This window comes from Amaranthus tricolor, chromosome 6 (assembly GCF_026212465.1).
Source record: "Amaranthus tricolor cultivar Red isolate AtriRed21 chromosome 6, ASM2621246v1, whole genome shotgun sequence".
Lineage (NCBI taxonomy): Eukaryota > Viridiplantae > Streptophyta > Magnoliopsida > Caryophyllales > Amaranthaceae > Amaranthus > Amaranthus tricolor.
Window position 1 is genome coordinate 27,498,477 of NC_080052.1, and position 24,991 is coordinate 27,523,467.

The following is a 24,991-nucleotide window of genomic DNA, read 5'->3' on the forward strand; positions in this document are numbered from 1 at the left end:
TTAGTTGGGATCTTAACTTCAGGGATCCAACTTCCAAAACATCAAAAGTAGGAGTACATTCTAGCTGTAGCCTATCATTTGAAACCAATGAATCAATTGTGTTTACTAGGATATAAAACAGACCAAAAAAAGGGGATTCTGTTGTGTGAACTACAGGCGTACTGATTTAGTCATTTAGTTATTTTTTATTTTGATAATAGAGATTTAAAAATTGAGTATAATGAAAATAAAATAATAAGATATTTAAAATAAAACAAAATATAAAAAGTAAAATATTGAATTATTATTAAAAAATAGTAAAACTCTAGTAAACTTATTAAATGTAGATAGTTAAAATGAAAAATAAAACAAATAAATTCACGTAAAATTTGAGTGTGATGAGACTTTGACGGCTATAATATTTTGCCACGATTTGTCTTTAAGCTTTCATTTCAATGCAATTCTTTGCTAATTCCCTGGGCCCATAGAAGGTGGACTATGAATATATGATAAGGCCCATCTTAGACTTAGTATATGGGCCCACAAGTCTCTACTCGGCCCTATTCTTAACTCAGATCACGGCTACATGTCTCTTTGCCACCTTGACATTTCATCTTATTTCTCATCCATGGGTGATTGGACTATACTTTATGTTACAATTTATATATTCATATAGTATTTAATATTTTTTTATTTTCAATTTTAATCACCATAAAAGCAAAAAATTCTGCTCCATTAAACCCAGGATCATTGACTTTTGTAAGATACAAACAAATAATATTCTCTGTCCAAAATAAAGAGTAGTGAACTTGTGTGACTGTGTTCTCTTTGCCGATTGCCCTTACTGAAAATTGTCTTCTACGTAATAGAAATACATAAAAATTACCCCCTTCAATTCTTTTCAATTGTCCATTTTTTTATTTGGACAATCACTTTAATTGTCCTATTTTTATTTTTAAACATAATTTTTAGATTAAATTGTCCTTATACCATTTATGTAATTATCAAAATACTCTTGTTTTTTTTACTAAACTATACTATTTAACCCTTCTTAATACCTATTACATCACATGGGTATACTATTCAAGGTGTTTCCTCCCCTTTCTTAATTTTTGTGCCCAAGTCAAATGAAACAATTGAAAAAAATTAAAGGGAGTATTATATATATTTTTTTGTCAATTCAAAATAACACCAAATAATTTGAATAAATTTTTTTAAAATTAAATAATGTTATTTCATGGGTACAGAGAGAAAGCAACTTTTAAATAGTCACCTAATACTTTTTATAAGAAAAGTTATCTACTTGACTTCAATATTTTAGCAAATAACAAACTATTTTCGTAAATTTTAAATAATTTTCAACATATGGGGCTCACGTACTCTTGTTCTCCTATTCTTTCAAGAGTTGCTCTCACAAAAAATTATTTTTCAGTCAGAAGACTTTTATATATAGTTTATATGGAAAAGCTTACGAGATCGCCTCATTATAAGGCATGTACTATTGGGTTGTCCTAAACTCAAAAATTTTTAAAAAAATCAATTTTATCTCTAAGATATCAATTTTGATATTAAAATGATCAATTTCAACTTAAAATAAACCTTAAATAAATCAATTAAACTAAAAAAATTGAACACTTCCTCCGTTCCATATTATTCGCAACATTGGAAAAATGAAACTATTTATTCACCATCTTTAATTTGTGATTAGTTTATAAACTATAACTTAAAACATAGTCAAGTATGATCTTGTTTAATTCGTCTCAGTGTAAAGATTATTAATAAAATTTTTATAATTTTTTAATATACATAATTAAAGATATTAAGGATTAAATTAGTGAATTAAACTACGTAAAAAGTCAAATGTTGCAAGTATTTTGGAGCAAAGGAAGTACTAACCTAAAAGTGGTTAGTCTTAATATTAAAGTGATCATTTTTACTTACAAGTTTATAACCTTAAATGAGAGGTTATTTTAAAGTCTTCAATTTCGATGTTAAAGTGATCAAAAAGTGAGCAACTAATGATCAGTTATAACTTATTAAAAGAAACCAATTTTAACCTTAAACATATCCATCATGACCTTAAATTAATCAATTACTGATTGCGAATTGGAAAAATTATAATTGGGATGATTCGACTATTGGTCTCACGGTAAGGCGTGGGAGTAGATTTGAACATGAGTCATTTGGGCTGATTTAGACCCAGTTTAAAGATCATACTTGTTTACCTTTTGAATCAGATGAATGAATAGTTCAACCTATTTGAATGGTTTACATTATGTTTGGATGACAAATTAGAAGAGAAAAGAAATGAAGGGAAGGAAAGGAAAAGAAAAGACCGGTAAGGAGTAGGGATGGCAACAGGTCGGATCTGGACCGGGTCTTGGTGGACCCGGATCCAGATCCGTTTTCAAGAACAAGATCCAGATCCGGACCCGGATCCGCGGGTCCATTTTTGCAAGACCCAGATCCGGATCCGCGGATACTGCGGATCCAGTATCGGATTCGGGTCCAAAACGGGTCTGACTTGTTTTTGCTTTTTTTTTTTTGTATTTTTAAATGTGTTAGATTGCAATAAAGCGATATTTATAGACTAATGTTAATAATATATATAATTTCACAATGAATCACCCAAAAAACATTATACAATTTAAAATTGTCTTCAAAATATCCCAATAAACATGACATCCGAGTAACAGCCTAGAATATTAGCAGCCTAACAGGTAATACAAATTAGCAAAACTTTTATAATCTTGATAACAAATTATTTGACATGAAAATATATTAGCAAAAAAGCATGGGAACAGACAATTAACAGTAACAAATCTAAGGTTTAGATCCACATTAAAAACTACTCAACAATTCAACACAAATCAAAAGTATTGTAGAAAAAAAAAATCAAAATTAGGGCTAATTACCCTCAAATCTGCCAGTGAGGAGAGGGGAGGAGTATGCGGTGGCCGGCAGTCGAGTGTCACTGTGAAAATTCGAATGATGAGTGATGCTGATGACTGCTACCGGGCTACTGCTGCCGTGCTGCGTGAGGGAGAAGGAGTACTGCTGCCGTGCTGCGTGAGGGAGAAGGAGTACTGTTGCCGTGCTGCGCGAGGGAGAAGGAGTGAGCAGTGACTGTGAGTGAGTCGTGACTCGTGAATTCGTGATGATTCTCGTGAGGGAGAAGGAGGCGGTGAGTACTGAGTAGTGAAGTGAGGGAAGGGAAGGGAAGGGTTTGAGGCAGTTTTGAGTTATTTTTATTATATATTTTAATATATATATATATATATATATATATATATATATATATATATATATAATAAAAAAAAAACGGGTCCTCCAGATCCGCGGGTCCGGATCTGGGTATTTTTCTCAGATCCGGATCCGGACCCGCGAAATTTAAACGGATCCGGATCCGATCCGGATCCGACGGGTACAATTTTTTAGGACCCAGATCCGTAAAAACGGATACGGATCCACGGATCCGGGTCGGGTCCAATACCCATTGCCATCCATAGTAAGGAGAAAAAGTGAATCTTATTTGTTTAGAAGGAAAAAGAAAGGAAATTAAATATTTTCCTTTAAATCTTTCCAACTTTGAAAGCATGTATATTTTTAACAGAACTTGTTCATATTTTCCCTTCAAATCCCACCCTTTTAAATTCCTGCCCTTCCTTTTCATTATCCAAATAAAGTATTCTCTATGCTTCCAAATCCCTCCCTTTCTTTTCCCTCTATCCAAACATAATGTTAGTATCTAATTTAGGTGAGCTTAGATCGCTTTTTTGCATATACAATAGTCATTATAGGAAAACTTTATTAGCAATTAATTGTTAGATCAATGCATGATTCAAGATCCCTCCGCTTCAATATATCCAAACAAAGAAAAATACATTTTTTAAATTCCTTTTTTTTCTTTTCCCTCTATTTCTCGCAATCCAAACATAACCAAAAGGAGATAGGAGTAATCATAATGATTTCAAGAAAATAGCACAATATACATAAGTATATAAATCATTAACATTTATGGAATGTATTCAGCATCATCAGTAAACATAGGAGTGTATCACAATTCACAATAGTAACGGAAACAAAGCATATCAATTTTAATGTTCTAAAAATATAAAGGAGAAAGCATATACTACAAAATTCGCTGCAGAAGCATCAATAACAGAAATTTACCAGCCATTCTTCAAAATCCTTTCTTTCTCCAAAATGTACATCCCTTCTTTGTATTTTTCACTCTCTTCGTACGCCTTTACCTGCATCCACATCCATTTACAGACTGTTTATACATTAACACAATTGCAAAGAGTGTATTCCGACACTACCATATTGCAATGATGTCCATTTTCGATCGGGTCAAAGATGTACAGTTCTTTGGTTTTATATTATAATTGACTATATAGTATATAGTAAAACGACTCAATAATTCATGTGCATTTTTAAAACATGTGAAGTTGTAGTTGATGTTTTCTACCAAAAGTCTAAAAGGAAAAGCATATCTGTTATCACTATAAATGTAAATTTGCGTATTTGCGTACATCTAATCCTAAACCCCTCCTAGGTGGAAGCCACTTGATGACATTTGGATAACAGCAAGTACCATGTTGCAATCAAAGTGATTGTTAATTAACAGTGGGGCCTATGCTTTGTCAGCCACCTCCAGAATTACTAGTTCTCAGGCAATCATATATACATGTATGATGAGTAGCCCATCAAGCTTAAAGTAGGATATTCAGAATATCGAATTGAATGCGGGAAAAAATAACAATTTGATTTATTCAAATGGGTCTTCATAATTCAGAAAGGGAATATAAGTGTAAAAGACTCCTCAATATCAAGCTAATCATAATGTCAATATAATAATTCATAAAACCAACATGCAAGAGTTCAATGCTTGGAGAATATAACAAAAAAAAAGTTGGTTTTTCATGTACACTACACAAGAGATCTTGTAATTCAATTATGTATGGAAACATCATTTGGGTTCCCACAATAAATTAGATGTTAAAAACTCAGTTTTCAAATACTGCAAATACAAGTTATTGTTAATATGAAGAACACAGAAGACATAGTCATGATTGGACGAAAAATTTAAAAATGTGTGCTTAAACAGCCAATGGCTTAAACTAAAACTTACATATTTCCAACCGAGTATTTGCTGACATGAGCTACAATATACATCATTGAAAGCATGCAATCCCGTGGTAAAATGTCGTTCTTCAGTTGGCCCTAGGGTGATATTCACCCTGAAACATATTAAATGAAAAGGTCTAATTAGTTCATCGAAAAACAATGTTTTAACTAGCTTACATAAAGCAAAGTATTGCCCAAACCCCCATATTCACTTCTCCAAATAAGCAGATGGCAAGAGAAGCCTCTCTCAGATGAGTCATGAGCCTTCTTCGTAAATGCCCTACTGTGGAGTGTTGACTCAAACTAGAGAGCTCAAAATATACGATAATATTTAATCCTTGAGAACAAAATCTTATGCAAACATCATTTTACAAGCTTCCTCAATTAGATTATGACATGCTATTTATCACGAGTGTATCAAGAGCATTACAATGTACGTAACGTGTCAACAATTAAGGGACATACACTAGCCACTAGGGTGTGTTCGTATAGTTTATACAACATAGGAAAATAAGCACCAATGTTATTTGGACTAGAATAATTGCTTTCACATTTCAGACTCGACATATCATTTATCATATTCATGTTCAGGAGTGCCTATATCAGCACCAACAATTTCTTATACTATGGCGAGAAAATTCAACCGAGGCGTTTTTCTTTGTGGTTCTAAATTTACAAATTGTTTTTACCCTCGAAATCCTTATTTTACATATTAGTTCATTCAGTAAGTTGTGCCTCACGCCTAGGCTCTAGGTCTATATAGCCCCTGTGTGCCTCACACCTTCCTATACATCAATCATGTTAAAAGGTTGAGGAATAGATGACTTGAAGTATAATAAGTTCTTGAGAAAAGACGAGAGTGAAGAACATAGCAAAAACCACCCAACTATTATGTCCAACACTTGACAAGCCATTTGGTAAACGGTACTAAATGATGGGAATAAGAAAGATTTGTAGTGTAAATTTTCATGATTTGTATCATGTCATTCCCATAATGATGAAAGGTTGATTATAAAACAAAAATTTTTCTTTACAATTTTCCATTACCATCTGATACCACATGTTTAAAAGATAATGCATTGGAATGAATTTTATGAAGAAAATAAAATTGTCAGAAGCAGTATAACCATGACCATTAAACTTGTCAAGAGCTATTCCTAATAAAATTACACTAACTTTCCATTACTATTCTCTCCATTTAGTACCAATAACCAAATGGGCCGTTAAGTGTTAATACATTTGAAATGTTCTTCAAATTGTAATATTCTATTAGCTTCTTGATGACAACCTATTTCTAATGTACTAATTACTAAGATAGGGATAAGATTTAGACATATTTTTCTATAGAGGTTTAATTTGAAGTATCCAACAGCTAAATATCATGTTAAATACAGAGCACTGCAAAAAATGAATCTAATAAATAGAGTGTTTATCAATATGGGACTTACCTTTGATTAGAGTTTTGAAACACACATATTCAAATATCATTAGTATTCATTTTGGAATAAAGTGAGTCATTTAGCATTCAAGAACAACCACCATTTTCCAACAATCTAAAGCCTAAAAAACATCTCTAGAAAATAAGAATTGACCCATCAACATATTCATCATCCTTGAGAATCATGGGTTAGCTAGTGGTTAAGGGTTTTTCCTTTCACCCTTGTGACTATGATTTGATCCGATTCTCACCAAGGATTGATTCCCTTTCCCCTTTGCTTGCAGGGATAATCTAGCCTAACCCCAAACCAGAAAAATAAAATTTTAACATCCTTAATTCTTCAAGTTTTTCTAACGCTCAAAAACTTAATTCAATTATTAAGAGAATTAGGGGCAACAAAAACTGAACAATTTGAGATAGTTTGTGGGTATTGTCGATTAGGGTATTGTTATTTGTTCTCTTAACCTAACTTCTTTCCCCAATTCATAACAATTTATATGTTTGTGCATCAAAAGTCCAATTCCCAAGAAATTTACAACAACACCCATCAACACAAACAAAAAGAGCATAAATTATACTTCTTTTCCATTAAAATCAAAGCAATAACATGATCAATTGAATAACTGCAAAATCGAATAATCATAAAGGAAAACTTAAAGGGAAGATTGAGAGATACATACACAGTTTTGAAGAGATAAGCTTTCCCAAAACGGCCGAAAAAATTCTTAGAAACCATGTTTTCAGGGGATGCAGAATCAACTTTGCAGCACTTGCACCTGAATATTTTTGGACCTGGAAGTGATTCTATAAACAATCTTCCCATTTTTTGACAAAAAAATTGCGACCCGTTTCAATATTTATATAATTGTACACAAACATACAATCAAAATGAAAAAGATTCAAACTTTGCAGATAAATAGAAGAATTTGAAGGAGAAATAGTAGTGTGCTGCCCGGAATACTGGGAATGAAAAATGGGTTTGGAAAGCCACGTGGTTTGTTTTGTTTTATAGAGTGTTCGGAAATGTAAATGTCTTTTATAGTAGAAAAGTATAATTTGATCGGCCCAAAACACTTATACTTAAAATTTATGGTAAATTTGAAATGATAGCATTCAGTATTTATAAAATGTTAATAATAGCACTTTTTAAGAAAAAAAATTTCACATGATAACATACTAAGCTTTAAATACACAAAAATGTTACTTTATCGTTAGAAGTTTAACAGTATTTCCTTTGTTTTCACTCAGGCTTCAATTCAGTTCCCTTATGCGATTTTTACTACTATTTTCAGTCCCTTCACTCAAAGCTGCGATTTTCCCTCCCCTTGCTGCGATTCTCAGTCCCAACACCTTCGAAGTGGTAGCACAGGTATGGCTTCGATTCTCTATTTCTTTTGAACAATAATAGCAAAATTTAGGGTTTATGTCATTTGATTTTGTGTGTTTCTTGCGGTTTATGTTGTCCGAATTCCGTTATGAATTCGAAAAATATGGCATTTTTGAAGTGTTCATTTGTTACTTGGTTGAATTCAATATTAAATTAGGGCTTTTGGTAATGGATTAGGGAATTTTTGAAATGTTGGTTTATTGATTGTTTAAATTCAATAATAAATTAGGGCTTTTGGTAATGGATTAGGGGTTTTTCGAAATGTTGATTTGTTGATTGTTTGAATTCAATAATACTAGCAAAATTCCCTCAAAGTTGTTGATTTTGTTGATTGGTTGATAATAAATTAGGGCTTTTGGTAATGGATTAGGACATTTTTTGTTTTTCTTTCCTATTTTCTTACAATTCCTATTTTAAAATTACAGAATGCCTAAACATGTGGTCTTATGTTTTAAATGGTTGTGTGTTGAAGTAGACTTGGATGTAGATGATAAGGATAAAATAATTTTGCTGAATATGGTAATAGATTGGAAAGATGAGTGCATTAAAACTAACAAGCTTATACCTAAAAATCCCTCACTTGCGTATGTTTGGAAGATAAATCATGTTAAACTGAATTGTGATCAAGACCTAATGACCATGTTTGAGAGGTTTAATGAGAATGAAATGATTTTTATTTGGGTTGGTGCACTTGAAGAGGAAAGTAGTCTCATGAAATCGGTTAGGAGACTTAGGGATTTGCAAGCGTCACGGAATTCTGTACTACTTAAAACCATTCCTGTAAGAGAGAAATTGTCAATTAGGAGAAGGAATTTACAAGAGTTTGAGAACATGTTCTCTTTGAATGACTATATTGAGGTTCAACATGACATTGCTGTGATGAATGCTATGCAGGATAAGTGGCATGACATGGAAGTGTAATCATTATTGAAAATTTTTGAAAATACTCTCATTAATGATTCATCATTGCAAACAAGTGAAACCTCTAGCCAACTACCTTTAACTATTTCTTCTAAGTCCTCAAAAGCTTCCACTAAAAAAATATCCAAGCCCCTTGATGTATGCACTATTTTGAAGGGCTGCAAATGCCACTTCTCTATTCAAGTTCAAGAAAGCCATGGAAGCCATTGACGACGTGAACCCTACCGCATGGGAGTGGCTTGCAGATATTGGAGATCAATTAAGATCGACAAAGTATGCATTTGACCATAATATTTGTTGTGACGATAACAAAACGAACTTTTTTGAGAGCTTTAATACAACTCTTAGAGTTGATAAGGGCAAGCCTGTTTTAACACTACTCAAGGGTAATATATGCTTTAAACTTTTTTGTTGTAAACTATAAATTTCTTGCTTTAGAACTTGAAATCCATAAAGTTGAATAAGTTGCATTTGTGTGACAAGTATAAGGAGGGTAATTATGGTAAGGATGGCCACAAGAAAGGAGAAGAGTGAAAACTGGATAGACACTGATTTTTGTCCTAATATAGTGAAGAGAGTGAAATCCTTGATTTCAGACTCAAGAACATGTAAGGCTTTCAATTCTGGGGATGGATTTTATGAGATTAAAGATGGTAAGTCCACCTTGTCTGTGAGCTTAAATGACAGAACATACATGTGCAACACATGACAACTCACTGGGATCCCTTACAAGCATGCTGTGAGAGCCATTCTACATTCAAGCCAAGATCCCATAAGGTTTTGCAGTGGTCGGTACAGTTGTAAATGTACAAGCAAGCGTATGCAAGCATTATTAGATCTATTCCAGACCCTGAGCATTGGCCAGAAATGCAGTTCTCACCAATTAAGCCACCGGTGATGAAGAGAGCAATTGAAAGACCTGCAAAGATTAGAATGAGGGATGCAGACGAGGAAAGAAAGGGGAAAAGGTCTAAGACTGTGAAGTGTAGTAGATGCAGGGAGTTTGGACACAATGTAAAGACTTGTAAGGGTGGATTGATGGTTAAGCAAAAGAAGGGTAAAAGGACGACTTCTACGTTGTCATCTTCAAAAGCATCCTAAATATAGTTATGTAAATATGTTTTAGTGCTGAAAATGCAACTTTCAACTTTGATAATATTAGTTTTTGAACTTTGAACATATGTACTAATGCTTGAAATGCATTTTTTGAACTTTATAATGCTAATTAAGTAAATATGTGTTAGTGCTTGGAAGACACCTTTTGAACTTATGAAATGCACCTTTTGATTTTATGAAATACACTGTTTGAATTATTTATAAGTAACTTGGCTATTTACCTTTTGAACTTTATAATGCCAACAATTTGAATGAAAATAAAATTATTACAACATTTATGGGCGTTAATGAAAACGGTGAATTAAACGTTAAAATGGTGAATTAAACAAAAATTGGATGCTATCATGTGAAAAAAACTTACAAAATAACGAATTAAACAGAATTTAACAAGAACTTAACGGAAAATGCTACGACAATTAGTTTGTGTCAGGGATGGTCATGGGGCGGGTCTGGAGCAGGTCTGGCCAGACCCGGACCCGGATTCTTTTATTTTTTATGGATCCAGACCCAGATCCGGACTCTAAGGGTCCAAAATTTTCAGACTCAGACCCAGACCCTACGGATCTGACGGGTCTAGGGTCCTTAATGGGTCTTATACAAAGCCTCTTTGATTTGTCAAAATTGAACCTTTTGCGAGTCTTTTTATATTTTTGTAAGCAACTTATAATCGTATTACAAACACTTGTTCGAGTCCATAAAATTCAAATACAAAATGATTAATAAAACGTAAAAACACTTGTCTAAATACATAATTAAAAAAAATATAAAAAAACTAAATGAGATACATGGTTTATATTCCATAACATTATAAAATAATTACTGGATTGAGATTAATGAGAAGGCAAATTAGGCAATCAATACTCAAGGCATTATATATTAATAATAAAAAAATTAATATTAGAATTTAGAAATCAAAAATTCATAATATAAAATTTAAAAGTTTAGGGTCCGGATCTTCACCTTAGGATCCGGACCCGTTAAATATTTTTTGGATCCAGATCCGACCCGGATCCGATGGGTCTCAAAAATTAAGACCTAGACCCTTAAAAAGAGGCAAGTCCGGAACAGGTCCAACAGGGTACTGGACCCATGACCATCCCTAGTTTGTGTTTAAACTGGATGCTATCATGTGGAATTTTCTTAAAAAAAGTGTTACCGTTAATATTTCATGAAAATTGGATGCTACCATTAAATTGTTAATGTATTTTTCTAATAAACAGACCCTGAATCTTTAGTTGGATATTTATATGTTACATACTCTCATATCCTAAATCTTTAGTTGGATGTTTAGATTTTGCATACTCCTTCTATTTCGATGTAACTCTTATGTATACTATCTAATGTACTTTCTCCTATTCTAATTAAATATTCAATTTAATAAAGCACCAATTTCAAGAAAAAAAGCATAAGGAAACCTTAAGAGCATAACTGCATAAGAGAAAAAAATTACTTTATCGAATAAAGAAATAAGACATGTAATATGAATATGACAAAAGAGAAAATAAGACATTTGATTAGAATATAAGGGAGTATTAATTTAAAATTTATATCTCTAATGGTGAACAATTTAAATTAGAAAAAGATTATATTGAATAAAATTTACATTAAAACGAATCAAACAAGATAAGTTTTAAATATATTTTAGCTTATATATTAAGAATAGGTATAAATTAAGATTACCGAATATTAATAGTGACAAAAACCTAATAAATCACAAATTGAGAAATTTTATAGTAGTGTTTAACAGAAAAAATTACCATTATTAATACAAATTATTACTCATCCGTTAAAAATAAATCCACATAATATTTATTTTTCAATAAACCACCTAAGAAATTTCTTGCTCATAGCAATCCTAGCAGGTTACCATCCGTTTAAAAGGGTTACCCAACATATAATATATTTTTAATTGACTATTAATAGCTAATGAAGTCGAAAAATAAAACTCAACTCTTATTTTTATATTTTAAATAGAGTACACTATGTAATCTAATGAAGATGTAATTGAGAAGTGGTGCACTACATATTATTGTGCACTAAATCAAGAGTATAAGTATTATTATAAAAATTCAATATTAATAATATTTATGTTTAGACGAATTAAATAAGATTTTATTTGACTATATTTTAACTTATTAATTAAGAGTAAAATATGCAAATTAAGATTGATCATTAATAAATAATGTAAAAAAAAAAATACTCCCTCCATTCTCTAATATTCTTCCCATTTGCAATATTTCACCTTAAAGAAAAAGAAATTAAATTTAATTAATATTTTTGACACATTTAAAAGATAAAATATATTCATGTGAAATCTCGTTAGATTCGTCATAATGTATACTTTATTATTATGTATTTTTTATAATTTTTTATTATGTGTATTTAGAGATATTAAAATTTAAAATTTACTTTAAAAGCTATGCAAAAAGTAAATGGAAAGAAAAAAAAACAGAGTGTACATACAGTGAAAGAATGTGTAAAAATGTATATTTTCTGATATGTTTTTCTGATAATCCTTGTTTACAATGTATCCTTATATAAGGATATGATTTAATTAAGTAAACTTAGCCTAAAAACATGCCACAAGATAATATTACCATATAACTAATATTCCCAATATCTCAGAATAATGCAATAATATTGCCATATAACTAATATTAATATCAATCACAATATTTCTAAATATTCCCAATATATTGCCAGCAAAGAAATGAATATCATATCAATTAATATAAGCAAAATGTTAAGCATTTTAGGTTAAAATATGCGATAATGTGATTCTCTTGATTTGTACGATGAATAATTTATTGACTTACCTTGTTTTCTACTCTTAAAAAAGTACATTTTGTGTACTTAATACAGCAAAATTATCCCTAATTACCATAAATTAGTAGTAGAGAAGCATTAATCAACTACAAGCTAAATGAGCAACATGATTAATAATTGTCATAAAATAAATGAATAGACATTAAAATCAATCTAGGTTGTAACAATATATTATAACATTATAAAATATCAATTAGTCGGCAAGATTCAGATTCTAAATGTGATTTTATTCAAATATTTAAGTTATACTAAAATGTGATTTAAAATAAAAAAATTCCAAAAGAACAAATTTAAATATACGTAAAATTAATTTAAAAATAGCCATATTTATATAACAAGGTACTTTATGTACAATTTAAGGAAAGATAGGCCTATAAATTCTAGTCATTCTAGTCTAAATCTCATTTCATTCATTATATACAAGTTTCCTATTCTTAATTTCCTAATAATATTGTAATTATCTCTAAATAATTAAGATGGTACATATTGATGTTGGACGACGAAATGTACTGTTGCTCGGCTTGTTAAGCCTTGCAGTATTACTAAGTCCAATGCTAGTAGCTTCTGCTCGAACACAGCGAACAACATTGATCTGTCCAAGTTCTGAACGACGTTCTAGTAATTCGATAAACTTGAATACCGGGCATGGCGTAATAAGGTGCGCAAGGCACAGCAATTTGGCCGCTTGTACGTTGTGCTCACCTAGCCATGTTCTTCCTGAAGGAGTCGCTACAACCTTCGTATGTAATGGTCCGAAGAAGATCATTATGAGTCGAAAAGTAGTGATTTCTATAGTACAGCCATGTACTGGAGCTACTGCAAAATTACAAGGGTGTGATAAATGTTTCCCTGGACGACCCCCAACTCCATCATCACCCGTTACTCCGTCCACTCCAACGGGGACATTAATACCTGGTACTCCATCTGCTCCAACAGGGACAATACCTGGTACCCCGTCCACTCCAGTGGGAACAACACCTAGTACTCCAGTTGGGACAATACCCGGTACTCCATCCACTCCAGTGGGAACAACTCCCGGTACTCCATCCACTCCAGTGGGAATAACACCCAGTACTTCTACTCCAGCGGGAACAACACCTGGTACTCCAGATGGGACAATACCCGGTACTCCATCCACTCCTGTGGGGACAACACCCGATGCTTCTACTCCAGCGGGAATAACACCTGGTACTCCAAATGGGACAACACCCGGTACTCCATCCACTCCAGTGGGAACAATACCCGGTACTCCATCCACTTAAGAGTGGATACCAACGCCTCATATCATAAAAGAATAGAGAATTAGTACTAAGTACTTCTAAATAATCAACCCTGAAACGAACTATACTTGATCTGTGCTTTACTTAATTGATGTTCTTCTCTTTTGAATCTGATTCCTTGCACTAGGTTTATGTGATCATTCTTATAAAGTAACAATACTAAATCTCTATAAACACTATCCTTAATAATACACCTTTTCATATTGTTGCTATCATCTATACTTTCCCCATTAATCGGTTTAATAATTTTAACTCTCGCTGACAATTTTTTTAGTGATAAGTTTCCTTTGCTTGATCATTGATAACTATTTTCCATGCTCCTTCGACATAGCTACAAATGGTGATATGTTGTGAGAAGAAATATTAGCAGCAATCTCAAAATAGTAAAAATCGTATATGAAAGTTCATAATATATCTCTATAAATATATAACTACATCAGATACCGCAATGCCATTAATGATTCCTACCTATGTAAGGTTTTGGAAAGTCGAATGTACCTAACATTACGATTGTAAAAGCAAAGCTTATTTTCGATTACCCCTTAATATAAAAAGTAGCCCATTATTCACAAAAATAAAACAGAGATTTTCTAATTTAACTTAGATGTTTAAGCATACTCAGTAATGGTAATTTAACAAAAGAAACCATCGTCAATGGACTGAAAATTTTCCAATGAGCCTGTGCTTCTACAATTGTGTTGAAATGTGGATGTCCTTGATGCTCTAGAACCAGTGAAGAAATCAAAGTAGAAATCCCCATATCTCCATGACTCTGTACATTAAAGATCAACTACAATATCTGCTGCATGTACAAGAAGCAAATAAGGTACCACGTTATACAGGAACCAAAGAGATTTAGTTCGTAATTTATGAGCAAATTCATATATGTCTAGCAAAGCAGAAGAATGATAAACGAGAGAGATTTATGCATCGCACAGGCAATGGATTTACATGACATGCATTGCTATAAAAAGATCTCAAGTCTTTTCCAATACAAAACAACTTTTAAAACATGCAAATATATAAATGGATATCAGAAGACAGCGTGACAACTTGTCACGGGTTCGAATCTCAATTACCCCTTATTTAAAGTGGAATATTCAGCGCCAAGAGGCCTTATGTTGCATCCACACGAGAGCCCTTCTAGCCCTAAGGCTCTCGTGTGAGGGGAAGTATTAGAGTATATAACATATCATGAGGCCTCAACCATCAACTTAAGCTTTTGGTTGAGCTGGTTCTTTGACAAAAACTTTTTACTTGCCACCCTTTCAGTTCTCCCCTCACATGTTTTAGGCACCCAACTTAGCTTCAAAAAATATCTTAAGATACCCTCACCCAACCATAATGGAGTAATGCTTCTCAATTATGGTGCTCTCTCAACTTCACCCTTTAATGTGGTCTTCAAGAAGCCTTCTTAAAGACCACAAAAGCTTAAATACAATGGCGGATCATGAACAATTTCGGAATGGTAACCAACTCAATCTAAACAATAAATGATCAATACAATTATAGAGGGGCCAACTAAACATTGTTAACATTGTTTATCTTTTCATATACTGTGATTTATCTTTAGATTTTCCTTATTCATATACTGTGCTTATTTCCCTGAGTTCTACTTTCATTTGAGAATCCAAATTCCCTCATTCATAACACATTGTACCTCACACTTCCAAACTACCTCACAAGGTGTCGTGCATCTTCAAATAATCCTTTCTAATGATTTCGACTTCAACTTTCTCACAACTTGGCATGACAACCCTCTCATGCTCACAAGCTCTCGTCCTGATCTTGATCCTTGGCATTTCATGAACTTTTAGAAGCATAAAATAATGAACTTAGGATACATTAGAAATACCATCGAAGGAATTATACAACTGATGTTACTAGAAGATACAAAAATTTCATGCAACAAAGCTATCAAACATAAAGACAAAACGTACAAGTGATTAATAATACCTATTATGTCTTTACCAAGACAATATTTATCAGCTTGTTCCATCAGATGTACTGGACCCATCAGTTTCTTTGCAAGGAAGGACAATGTTAAGCAATTTTATCTCAACCTTTAACTATGAAAAACAAGTAACATATGAACTGATGGTATGAATCAACAACCCTACAAAATTGTATATCATTTATTACCTCTTGTTACTTGATCATCTTTAAATCCTTGTTCCTCACTCAGGGGAAGGTCACTAAAATAATCCAACATAAGAAGATTCTCGATGCAAACATGAGCAAATCGCCTAGGAGGAGGACAATCGATACTCAGGTTTTTAATCTCCAAAGTTTCTAAGTTGATAGAAGCAAGAAGCGTACGGCAATGTCTAACTAGCAAAGTCTTTCTGTCATTAATAAAGGCTATAGTACTCTCCAAATTTATAATTGTTTCGGTTCTCTTAACTCGACATAGCTTAGACCATGATTCAACCACCCCATATTGTTTCATTACAAAAATCTCAGAAAAATAAACATAATTTGCCAAAACACACAAACACCCATCTAATTCTCCCACATACATGTCAACATAGTAAGAATTTATATCAACCACAGGCACTGCAACCTCACTAAAACAATGGAAGTTCAGACTGAAGCTAACTATGGAATGAGGAAATTCCCGCTCAGTACCAAGGACCCAATGTAATTTCTCCTCAACCAATACACCCGTTGCACGCCTACAATTGAAACGAAAGGGGACATGATCAAGCACCCTAAACCAACAGTCCAAATTGAAGCTATAGACCATAAGTTCACTATAGAATTCACTCTAGTCCTGGCTTAAACATTAACGAATTCTAACAAACAAATTGTCATCCGTGACACTATCATACCCAAACCCATGAACAAATTCATGTTTATGATGAGCAACATGGGGAGGCCTAGGTAAAAATGGTAGCATGGTGTAAGTACGAGTGGTGGGGTTGAACAAAAACACAATAAAATTGAAATAATCAAAGTTCCAAAGACATACCAAACCATTACAACATCCAATAATACAAGCCCCACCATGTATAGGACTCTTAAAAGGGTAATTAAGCTCAACATCATTATCAAAAGAATCAAAATCACCCATGTGAATGATTGGTTTACAGTAAATGAAATGGAGATCGGGTTGAGTGGCTAGTGATCGGTTTAATTGCTCTTTGGCAAAATCAGGATCACTGATTAAATCATACCACGATGTGCTTACACTCTTGAATCGCATAAGGAGTTTAGCAGGCAATCTAGCAAGTATATCAATTAGTATATCCTCTGGAAGAGTTCCCAATGTGTCCATCTTGTTAAAATAGAAAGTAATTGCAGATTTTGAATGAAAAATAGGGATTCAATTGTACAATTTAATTGCAGAAATAATGCAAATGGGATGAAGTTCTAGTAAGAATTAACCTAACGAAAAATTGCTGAAATCAAATGGATTTGAAACAACCATTGGCTGATGTACAATTGTAACCTTCAAATTTTCAAAATTTCCAGCTTATCTCCTCTTCTTCATAAAAAGGGCTCAATATGAAAATTTATTGAAGTTTTCCATTAATAAAACTGGTATTATATTAAGAGCAAAGCTTGAAGACGAAAGCTAGGAATGCGGCGGAAATTAAAGTAGACTTGCTTTTCTAACGTAACCTACGCCTGGTCTTGTATGAAACAAATTGATATATTAGTATATTTATTTAATTAATTACTTTAAAACTATAAGAGATCGTTTTAAGGTTACAAGTAGTTACTTTAAAACTATAAAAAAATAATTATTAATATTTATAAGTAATCACTTTAATGTTATAAATAACTACTTTAAAATAAAATATAAATATTGGATCAGCTCAATAAAAATAATCTCTTTCACCGTGAGACCGTGTCATTAGAAATTAGCGCATAACCTATTGGTTTGGGTTTTGGGTCGCAAATGGAGAGGCATGCATTTATTTTATATTTTGGAATTTCTTTATTGATATTTTGAAGTGCTCCCTCCGTTTTCCTAGGTTCTCAAATAGAAGTTAACAATTTTGATGTCAAACTTTAGCTATGATTTCTCATCAACTTTTAAAATTTTTAAAAACTCACAATTAAAATTATTTGATTTTAAAGTTTACATTGCGATCTACGAAAAATAAATGGAAAGAATATTTGAAAACAGAGGGAGTGTTTTATTACGTCCTCCTATTTAGCAACTTTGCCTTATTTATCTTTTAGCTGATATTTTATTAATGTATAAATTAAAATGTATCTTCTCTTCAAAAAAAAAATTAAAATATATCTGAGTGAAATTTTATTTAATTCGCTTCAATATAATAAATATTAATATTCACTTTTTATAATTTTTTGTCGTAACATAAGAATTATTAGAGCTTAAACATTAAATAAATGTATTCAATAGTGAATAAAAAAAGCTTGAGACAAAGTTATTAAATAAGAGGGAGTATCTTTCATCTGTCTTATTTTATTGAAAAGTACACTATGTATAAATGTACAACCATATGAGTAGAATGGTTTTGACTTTAACTCATGGTCTGTACTGATCAAATATGCGTAGTAAAATTGTGTTGAATGTTGTTTTTAATATCTTGCTTGAAAATGGATTTAGTGAAAGTGTAAAAGTTTATTTATTTTTGTGTCTTACTTTAATCCTACTAATGGGTATTGCTTATTAAATTGTTTTTCCTTAAATTTTTAAAAAGAATTTTAATGAATTTTAAGGTTTTCTACTTGATGTTGGTTAATACTTTGTTTATTGGTGCTACACGCAATTTTAGATCCTATAGATATACCACTACGCGAGATACCCTACGGCCTATAGATAGAGTAATTTAGAGTTGGTTTGACGGTTGAGGCCCGATTCAAACCTAATTTAAGGGGACCAGAATTGAAGGGTCTTTAATTTTTGAACGCTAACGACCTATTTCATTATTATTAGTAATTGGTGGTAAGGAATTGATTTGTAGTTAAAATTTACATGATATGTTATTTCCATTATGGTAATGAATGACATTGTAAGGAAGATATTAATGTTGACCTTAAAAATATCTATTTCAACTTAAAGTAAATCTTAAATAAATCAATTAAAATAAAAAATTTCATTTTTAACGTAAAAATGATCAATTTTGATGTTAAATTGATCAAAATCTACCTAAATATGGTTCTTTTTTCACAATTTCAGAACGGAGGTAATAAAATGGTATTATTCTATTATTTGGTGCAACATGATAATGGAACATAATTGTAGGTGTAGTGTTTGCTTATCCTAGATGTGAAGGCGAAGGTGTAGCAGAAGCGGCACTCTCGATACATAATTAACATTAATAATTATACTTAAGATAAATAATGCGGAAGTGTAAAACGGCGAACTGCTAAAAACCATTTAAACTAAAACTGTTCAAAACATAAGTTAAAAAAAAAATCTTACAATTGAGAAAATATAAAATAAGGTTTGCTTAAATACGATTAAAAAAAGCATAAGTACAATATAGTCATCAAGTAAAATCAATGCAACTAAGTCCTCGATAGAATAATTAAAGTTGCGGCCTAGATCGAAAACTGAGCTAAATTTTCCTGCAAAATACTGTCATCCATAATACGGATGACAGCCGATTAAATCGGTCAGCGATAAAGCCGAGTACAATTTTCTCAACAAGCTTATGATGCGATAGTTAAATCATGCTTACAAAATAATCATCAAGCACAATATAGAAGGTTATTACTGATTATTGACCTTTACTAAGCCATTAATTAAGTTACATTCTCAATACTTGCAGAAGTTCATTACTGCTACTAAATACTTGGTAACCTTAATGCTTATTTAATCAAGTTCAATTAAGCCTCATAGTTTTACCATCATAGCACATCACAAGATCACAACAATAATGACAACTGATATATGTAAGGGTCTGGTTAGGTGAGAACCTTAGTCATAAACCCTAACTGTGGTGGGAGTCGTCACTTCTCTCAATACTGTTATGCTCGAGACTTCACAGGATGGGTATTTCTCGGACCCCCTGTTTGACACCGCATTTTACGTGCCGGCTAACACGGACGCCGGGATTTTACATGCCGGTCCATGGTTCGACGTTACCTTACTATCAGAGTCATACAATCAATATCATGCAATATCAAACAAGACTCTAAACCGAAATAGTTTACATTCTTATAAGTCAAACTTCCACTAGTTAAAATTTTGACAATTCTTCCCTTTTAATAGAAAAAAATTACTAGTATCTAATAAATTAATATTAATTAAATAGCAAATTTTCGTAGCTATACTAAGATTTCTGAGGCTAAACTAAGTCATTATTATGTTATAAATAATCATAAAAGTCAAGAGTAATATTTCTAAGTACTTAATAACGTATTTTATCAAATAATCAGTAAAATAATAAAACGGATCTATCATAACTATAAAAAAAACATAATTCGACAAGTTATTAAGGGTCCAAAATCTAAATGAAATGACTTTTTGAGAAAAACAACGCTAAGCATTTTAACAAATTTGTTTGACTATTTTACCGATAAACCGATTAATAATTCTTTATAATTACTTGAGTCCAAAATTAAAAAAAAAATTATCAAAACACCAAGATGATATGGAATCATTTTAAACACATAAGTTTATTTAACTAGTAAAATTCATATATATCTATATTTTCATATTAACCAAAATTTCCATATATGTGACTTTTTTTTCGAGTGTCCCAAAAATATTATTGTTTTGACGAAAATATCACTTAACTGGATATGACTTTAATATTACCATGTAAAGTTTAAATGATTAAAATAAAATCATGTTGATCATGCTTTTATATTATCGAGTAACCATAAATAAATATCACATAACGAGAGAATTAAGAAAATGTGTACCATTTTGCTCCAAAGGTGGTGCTAAACCAAGTAAGAGAATAATAATAGGAAAATAAGAACTTAAAGAAATAAACTCCAAAAGAGAAAGTCTTCAATGCTCTAAGCTTCAAACAAGTAGATCTTCAATTACCCAAAAGAAAATGATATCCAAGCTCCAAAAGATAATACTTGACTTTTCAAAAGTTGATGATTATTGGCTTAAGAAGTGATAAGATCAAGCTCCATCTTCATTTGATTCTTCAACTAATAAAAAGGTATAAAGTTAGTAAGATGTTAATGAAGTGAAGATATAAGAAAAAATTGTAGAAAGAATTGATGATGGGGGTGCAAGTGATCTCATGGCTAAGGAGGGGTATTTATAATGGGTTTTAGGCAACTTTTTAGTTCATAAGATTGTATGAAAAAGAAGATTAACTTGTGTAAGTGATTTAGAGTATGTAAGTGAATGTGTAAGAGTTGGAGTGTGTAAGTGGATGTGTAAGAGTTTGGAGTGTAGAAGAAGGTTAACTTGTGTAAGGAAATGGTGATAGCGTGTGTAAGTGATGAACATTATGGATTGATGTAGAAAGGATTTTGGTTCATGAAATTTTTGTTCTAGTTTATACTAGTGAAATGTTTTAGATTAATGGAAAGTATGATTAAGATTTGATTATGAAAATATGATAGTTTACTTAGAAAATTTTGGTTAAAACTATACTTAAAGTTAATAAGAAAAATATGGTTAGCTATAAAATAATTAAATCAAAGTTGTAAGGTTAAAATGATAAGTAGTAAAGTTAATTTAAGTAAACGAAATTGAAACGTAAACGTTTTAATAAAATCGTAAATATAATATTAAAAATTTACTTTTCGTAGTATAAAATAATAAAATAATATTTTAGTGCTTCTAAAGAAATTTAAGAATATATATATATATATATATATATATATATATATATATATATATATATATATATATATATATATATATATATATTTAAGTTTAATATTTGGAAGAAATTACAAAATCGGAATAAGGTTTAATATTTGAATTCGAAAAAAAAATTTCGGAATAATTAATCGGAAGATTAAGATTAAGAAATTTGAGCCTGTTACAGAAGGAAATATTGATCTTGAGTTATGTTTGTCAATTGATTCAATAAATACTCTTGAAAATGATCAAGAGTTTTATGAGTGCTTCGTTATACAAAATTTTAATTTTGATTTAAATGTGATCAATTTAGAGTTTAAAGCGATCAATTAATTAAGATCATTTATAAATTTAAAAAAATAAATTTTGACTTTAAAGTTATCAGTTATGATCTAAAATAAGTTCATTAATAAATTTAAAAAAATAAATTTTGACTTTAAAATTATGAGTTATGATCTAAAATAGATCGGTTAGTGATGGCATATTGTGAAAAGCTATAATTAGACTGTTTAAGTTGTCTCATATTGAGACCGTTGCTCTAAAAGAAATTGAGATCAACAACTAAATAGGCAATGGGGATTGGGGATACAATTCCGGGAATTACTCCTAATTTTTTGCAGTTTTTGAATGTCTTCTCCTTCTATTCTACGAAATGTAATCTTACCACCGATCGGTAATCCTTTTCTTTGATTTCCCTTTCTTTGTTTTTCTTAATTCTTTATTTTAAGCCTTTTCTATCATGTTAATTACTAGAATTTCATCCCATTTGCTATATTTCTGCAATTAGATTATACAATTGTACCTCAAATTTTCGATCTAAATCTGTAATTCTTATCTAATTTAACAAGATGGACGCATTGGGAACCTTTCCAATCGATATACTAATCAATATCCTCGTTAGATTGCCTGCAAAACCACTTCTGCGATTCAAAACTGTAAGCACAGCATGGTATCATCTAATCAGTAACCCTAATTTTGCCAAACAGCATTTAAACCGATCACTATCCACTCAATCCAATCTCCATTTTATTTTCAGTAAACAGATTCTTCACATGGCTGATTTTGATTCTTTTGATAATGCTGTTGAGCTTGATTACCCTTTCAAGAACCCTGAACATGGTGGTGTTTCCATCATAGGATCTTGTCATGGTTTGCTCTGCCTTTGGTGCTTTGGTTATCAGGATTTCATTGTGTTTTTGTTCAACCCCACCACTCGTACTAACACCATGGTCCCATTTTTACCGATACCTCCCCATGCTGCTCATCTTAAACATGAATTTTTTTATGGGTTTGGATATGATATTGTCACGGATGACTACAAGTTCGTCAAAATTCTTAAATGTTATAGGGAGAACTCTGAATCCTATAGTGAACTTTCGATTTATAGCTTGAAAATGGACTCTTGGTCTAGGGTTCTTGATCATGTCCCCATTGATTTCAATTGTAGGCATAGAGATGGTGTGTTAGTTGAGGAGAACTTACATTGGGTCATTGATACAGAGCATATGGAAACTCCCCATCCTATAGTTAGCTTCAATCTGAACACCCACACTTTTGGTGAGGTTAGAGTGCCTGAGGTTGACCTAGATTGTTACTATTGCAACATGCATGTGGGAGTATTAGATGGGTGTTTGTCTGTAATTGCAAATTATTTAGATCTTTCTGAGATTTATGTAATGAAACAATATGGGGTGGTTGAATCATGGGCTCTGTTATATCGAATTGTGAGTACAGATAGAGTTATCAATTATGAGAGGACTATTGCTTATATCAATAATAGAAAGGAATTGCTTGTTAAGTATTGCCATAAACTTCTTGCATCTATGAACTTAGAAACTATGGAGGTTGAAAGATTTAGTGGGAATGGTCGTGCTCCAAGGCGATTAGATGCTCATGTTTGCGTAGAGAATCTTCTTTTGCTGGATTGTTTTAATGACATTTTCGAGACTGAGGAACAAATATGGGGAGAAGATGATCAAGGACCAAGCCCGAGGTAATAACTATTAAAAGTATGTACAGTTTTGTAGGGTTTCATGTTAAGTTCATACCATCAGTTTATATGTTACATGCTATAGTCTATATGTCCTGAGTGTCAAAGATAGAAGAGATTTCTTCTAGGTTCTGCAGAAACTGAAGGGTGAAGCAAATCTGGTGAAATCCGTGTCACATAATTCACCGATCAACTAGAAATTATGCTGGTTTTTGGTCGGTATTTGGGTCGTGTAAATTGTGAACTCATAAGCGAATTAACTTGCAAATTATGTTAAACTGGATGGAATGGCTAATAATTATGGCGAAGATCCAATAGGTATCAGTTATCACTTTTGTGTTTTACATTAGTCTTTATGTTTGATAGCTCTATCTTTATCTACTAGTAACATCAGTTGTATAATCCTTCAATACTAATGTCTTATCTGTTATGTTCTTTTTGTTAATTACACTTTGGTTTCCCTACTTCTCCATTTGTGCTTCTATTAAGTTCCTAATATATTAAGGCAATTGTATAATCCTTCTGCTATCTTGTTTTTGTTTTAATGGATGATGTCCATGTTTAGTTTCCTAAAACATGTGCAAACTTAAAGGAATGCTTATGCTGCTCTTGTAGCTGAGATCTTTCAAAGTTTTTTTATTTTATTTTATTTATTTATTTATTTGGGGTAGACTAGATATTCTTTGCAGGCAAGAAGAAGAAGAAATTAATCTTTTATATACAAGTGAGAATCGAACCATATGATGACCGATGAATTTAAAACCTATTTGAATATGGATAAATTATTACACTAATTTTTTTAATTAATGATAAGTACATATTGTGCTTAAATAATTTTTGGTGTTTGAAAATTGGTTGTTGGTTCTTTAAGTTGATTTGTTTGACCAGTCTGAAATATTAACTGTTCTTGTTGGTTTTTAAGTTAACTGAAAAAGCCAACTGTTTATGAAGATATTTGGTAAATTTAAGTATTGGTTGTTAGCTGTTTATTAGAGAAAAAGTGGGTTAATAAGTCAAAAGCCAATAAAAAACTAACTTGAATAGGTTTTATTATTTTGATTTTAAAGTCAGCTTTTCAGCTAGCTTCAAAGTCATTTACCAACTATTTTTTTTTTGCTATTTGACCAAAAAGTCAGAAGACAACCAAAAAACTAAAAAAAATGCT

At 31.6% G+C, this 24,991-nt stretch overlaps 4 protein-coding genes across 5 annotated transcripts; 1 reads left to right on the forward strand and 3 right to left on the reverse strand.

Annotated features, from left to right (window-relative positions):
• Nucleotides 1-2,736: 2,736 nt before the first annotated feature.
• LOC130815449 (putative yippee-like protein Os10g0369500) lies at nucleotides 2,737-7,557 on the reverse strand. The gene is made up of 4 exons (XM_057681926.1): nucleotides 7,228-7,557; nucleotides 5,114-5,222; nucleotides 4,153-4,232; nucleotides 2,737-3,076 (listed from the first exon to the last, which is right to left on the reverse strand). The coding sequence occupies exons 1-4, from the start codon at nucleotides 7,368-7,370 to the stop codon at nucleotides 2,887-2,889; spliced, it is 522 nt and encodes a 173-aa protein (XP_057537909.1). The 5' UTR covers nucleotides 7,371-7,557; the 3' UTR covers nucleotides 2,737-2,886.
• Nucleotides 7,558-13,181: 5,624 nt separating this feature from the next.
• LOC130815334 (F-box protein CPR1-like) lies at nucleotides 13,182-16,847 on the reverse strand. 2 transcript variants are annotated; one of them, XM_057681773.1, is made up of 3 exons: nucleotides 16,220-16,847; nucleotides 16,034-16,100; nucleotides 13,182-14,876 (listed from the first exon to the last, which is right to left on the reverse strand). In XM_057681773.1, exons 1-2 carry the CDS (start codon nucleotides 16,821-16,823, stop codon nucleotides 16,063-16,065), a joined length of 642 nt encoding a protein of 213 aa, XP_057537756.1. In that variant the 5' UTR covers nucleotides 16,824-16,847; the 3' UTR covers nucleotides 13,182-14,876; nucleotides 16,034-16,062. The 2 variants fall into 2 exon arrangements, with proteins under 2 accessions (XP_057537756.1, XP_057537755.1); XM_057681772.1 differs by having other exon boundaries at nucleotides 13,182-16,100.
• A 15-nt stretch (nucleotides 16,848-16,862) lies between these two features.
• LOC130815729 (F-box protein CPR1-like) lies at nucleotides 16,863-17,354 on the reverse strand. Its single transcript, XM_057682212.1, has one exon. The coding sequence runs from the start codon at nucleotides 17,352-17,354 to the stop codon at nucleotides 16,863-16,865; it is 492 nt and encodes a 163-aa protein (XP_057538195.1).
• A 4,980-nt stretch (nucleotides 17,355-22,334) lies between these two features.
• Nucleotides 22,335-24,337, forward strand: LOC130815295 (F-box protein CPR1-like). Its single transcript, XM_057681711.1, has one exon. It carries the CDS (start codon nucleotides 22,685-22,687, stop codon nucleotides 23,831-23,833), a length of 1,149 nt encoding a protein of 382 aa, XP_057537694.1. The 5' UTR covers nucleotides 22,335-22,684; the 3' UTR covers nucleotides 23,834-24,337.
• The last annotated feature ends 654 nt before the right edge of the window (nucleotides 24,338-24,991 follow it).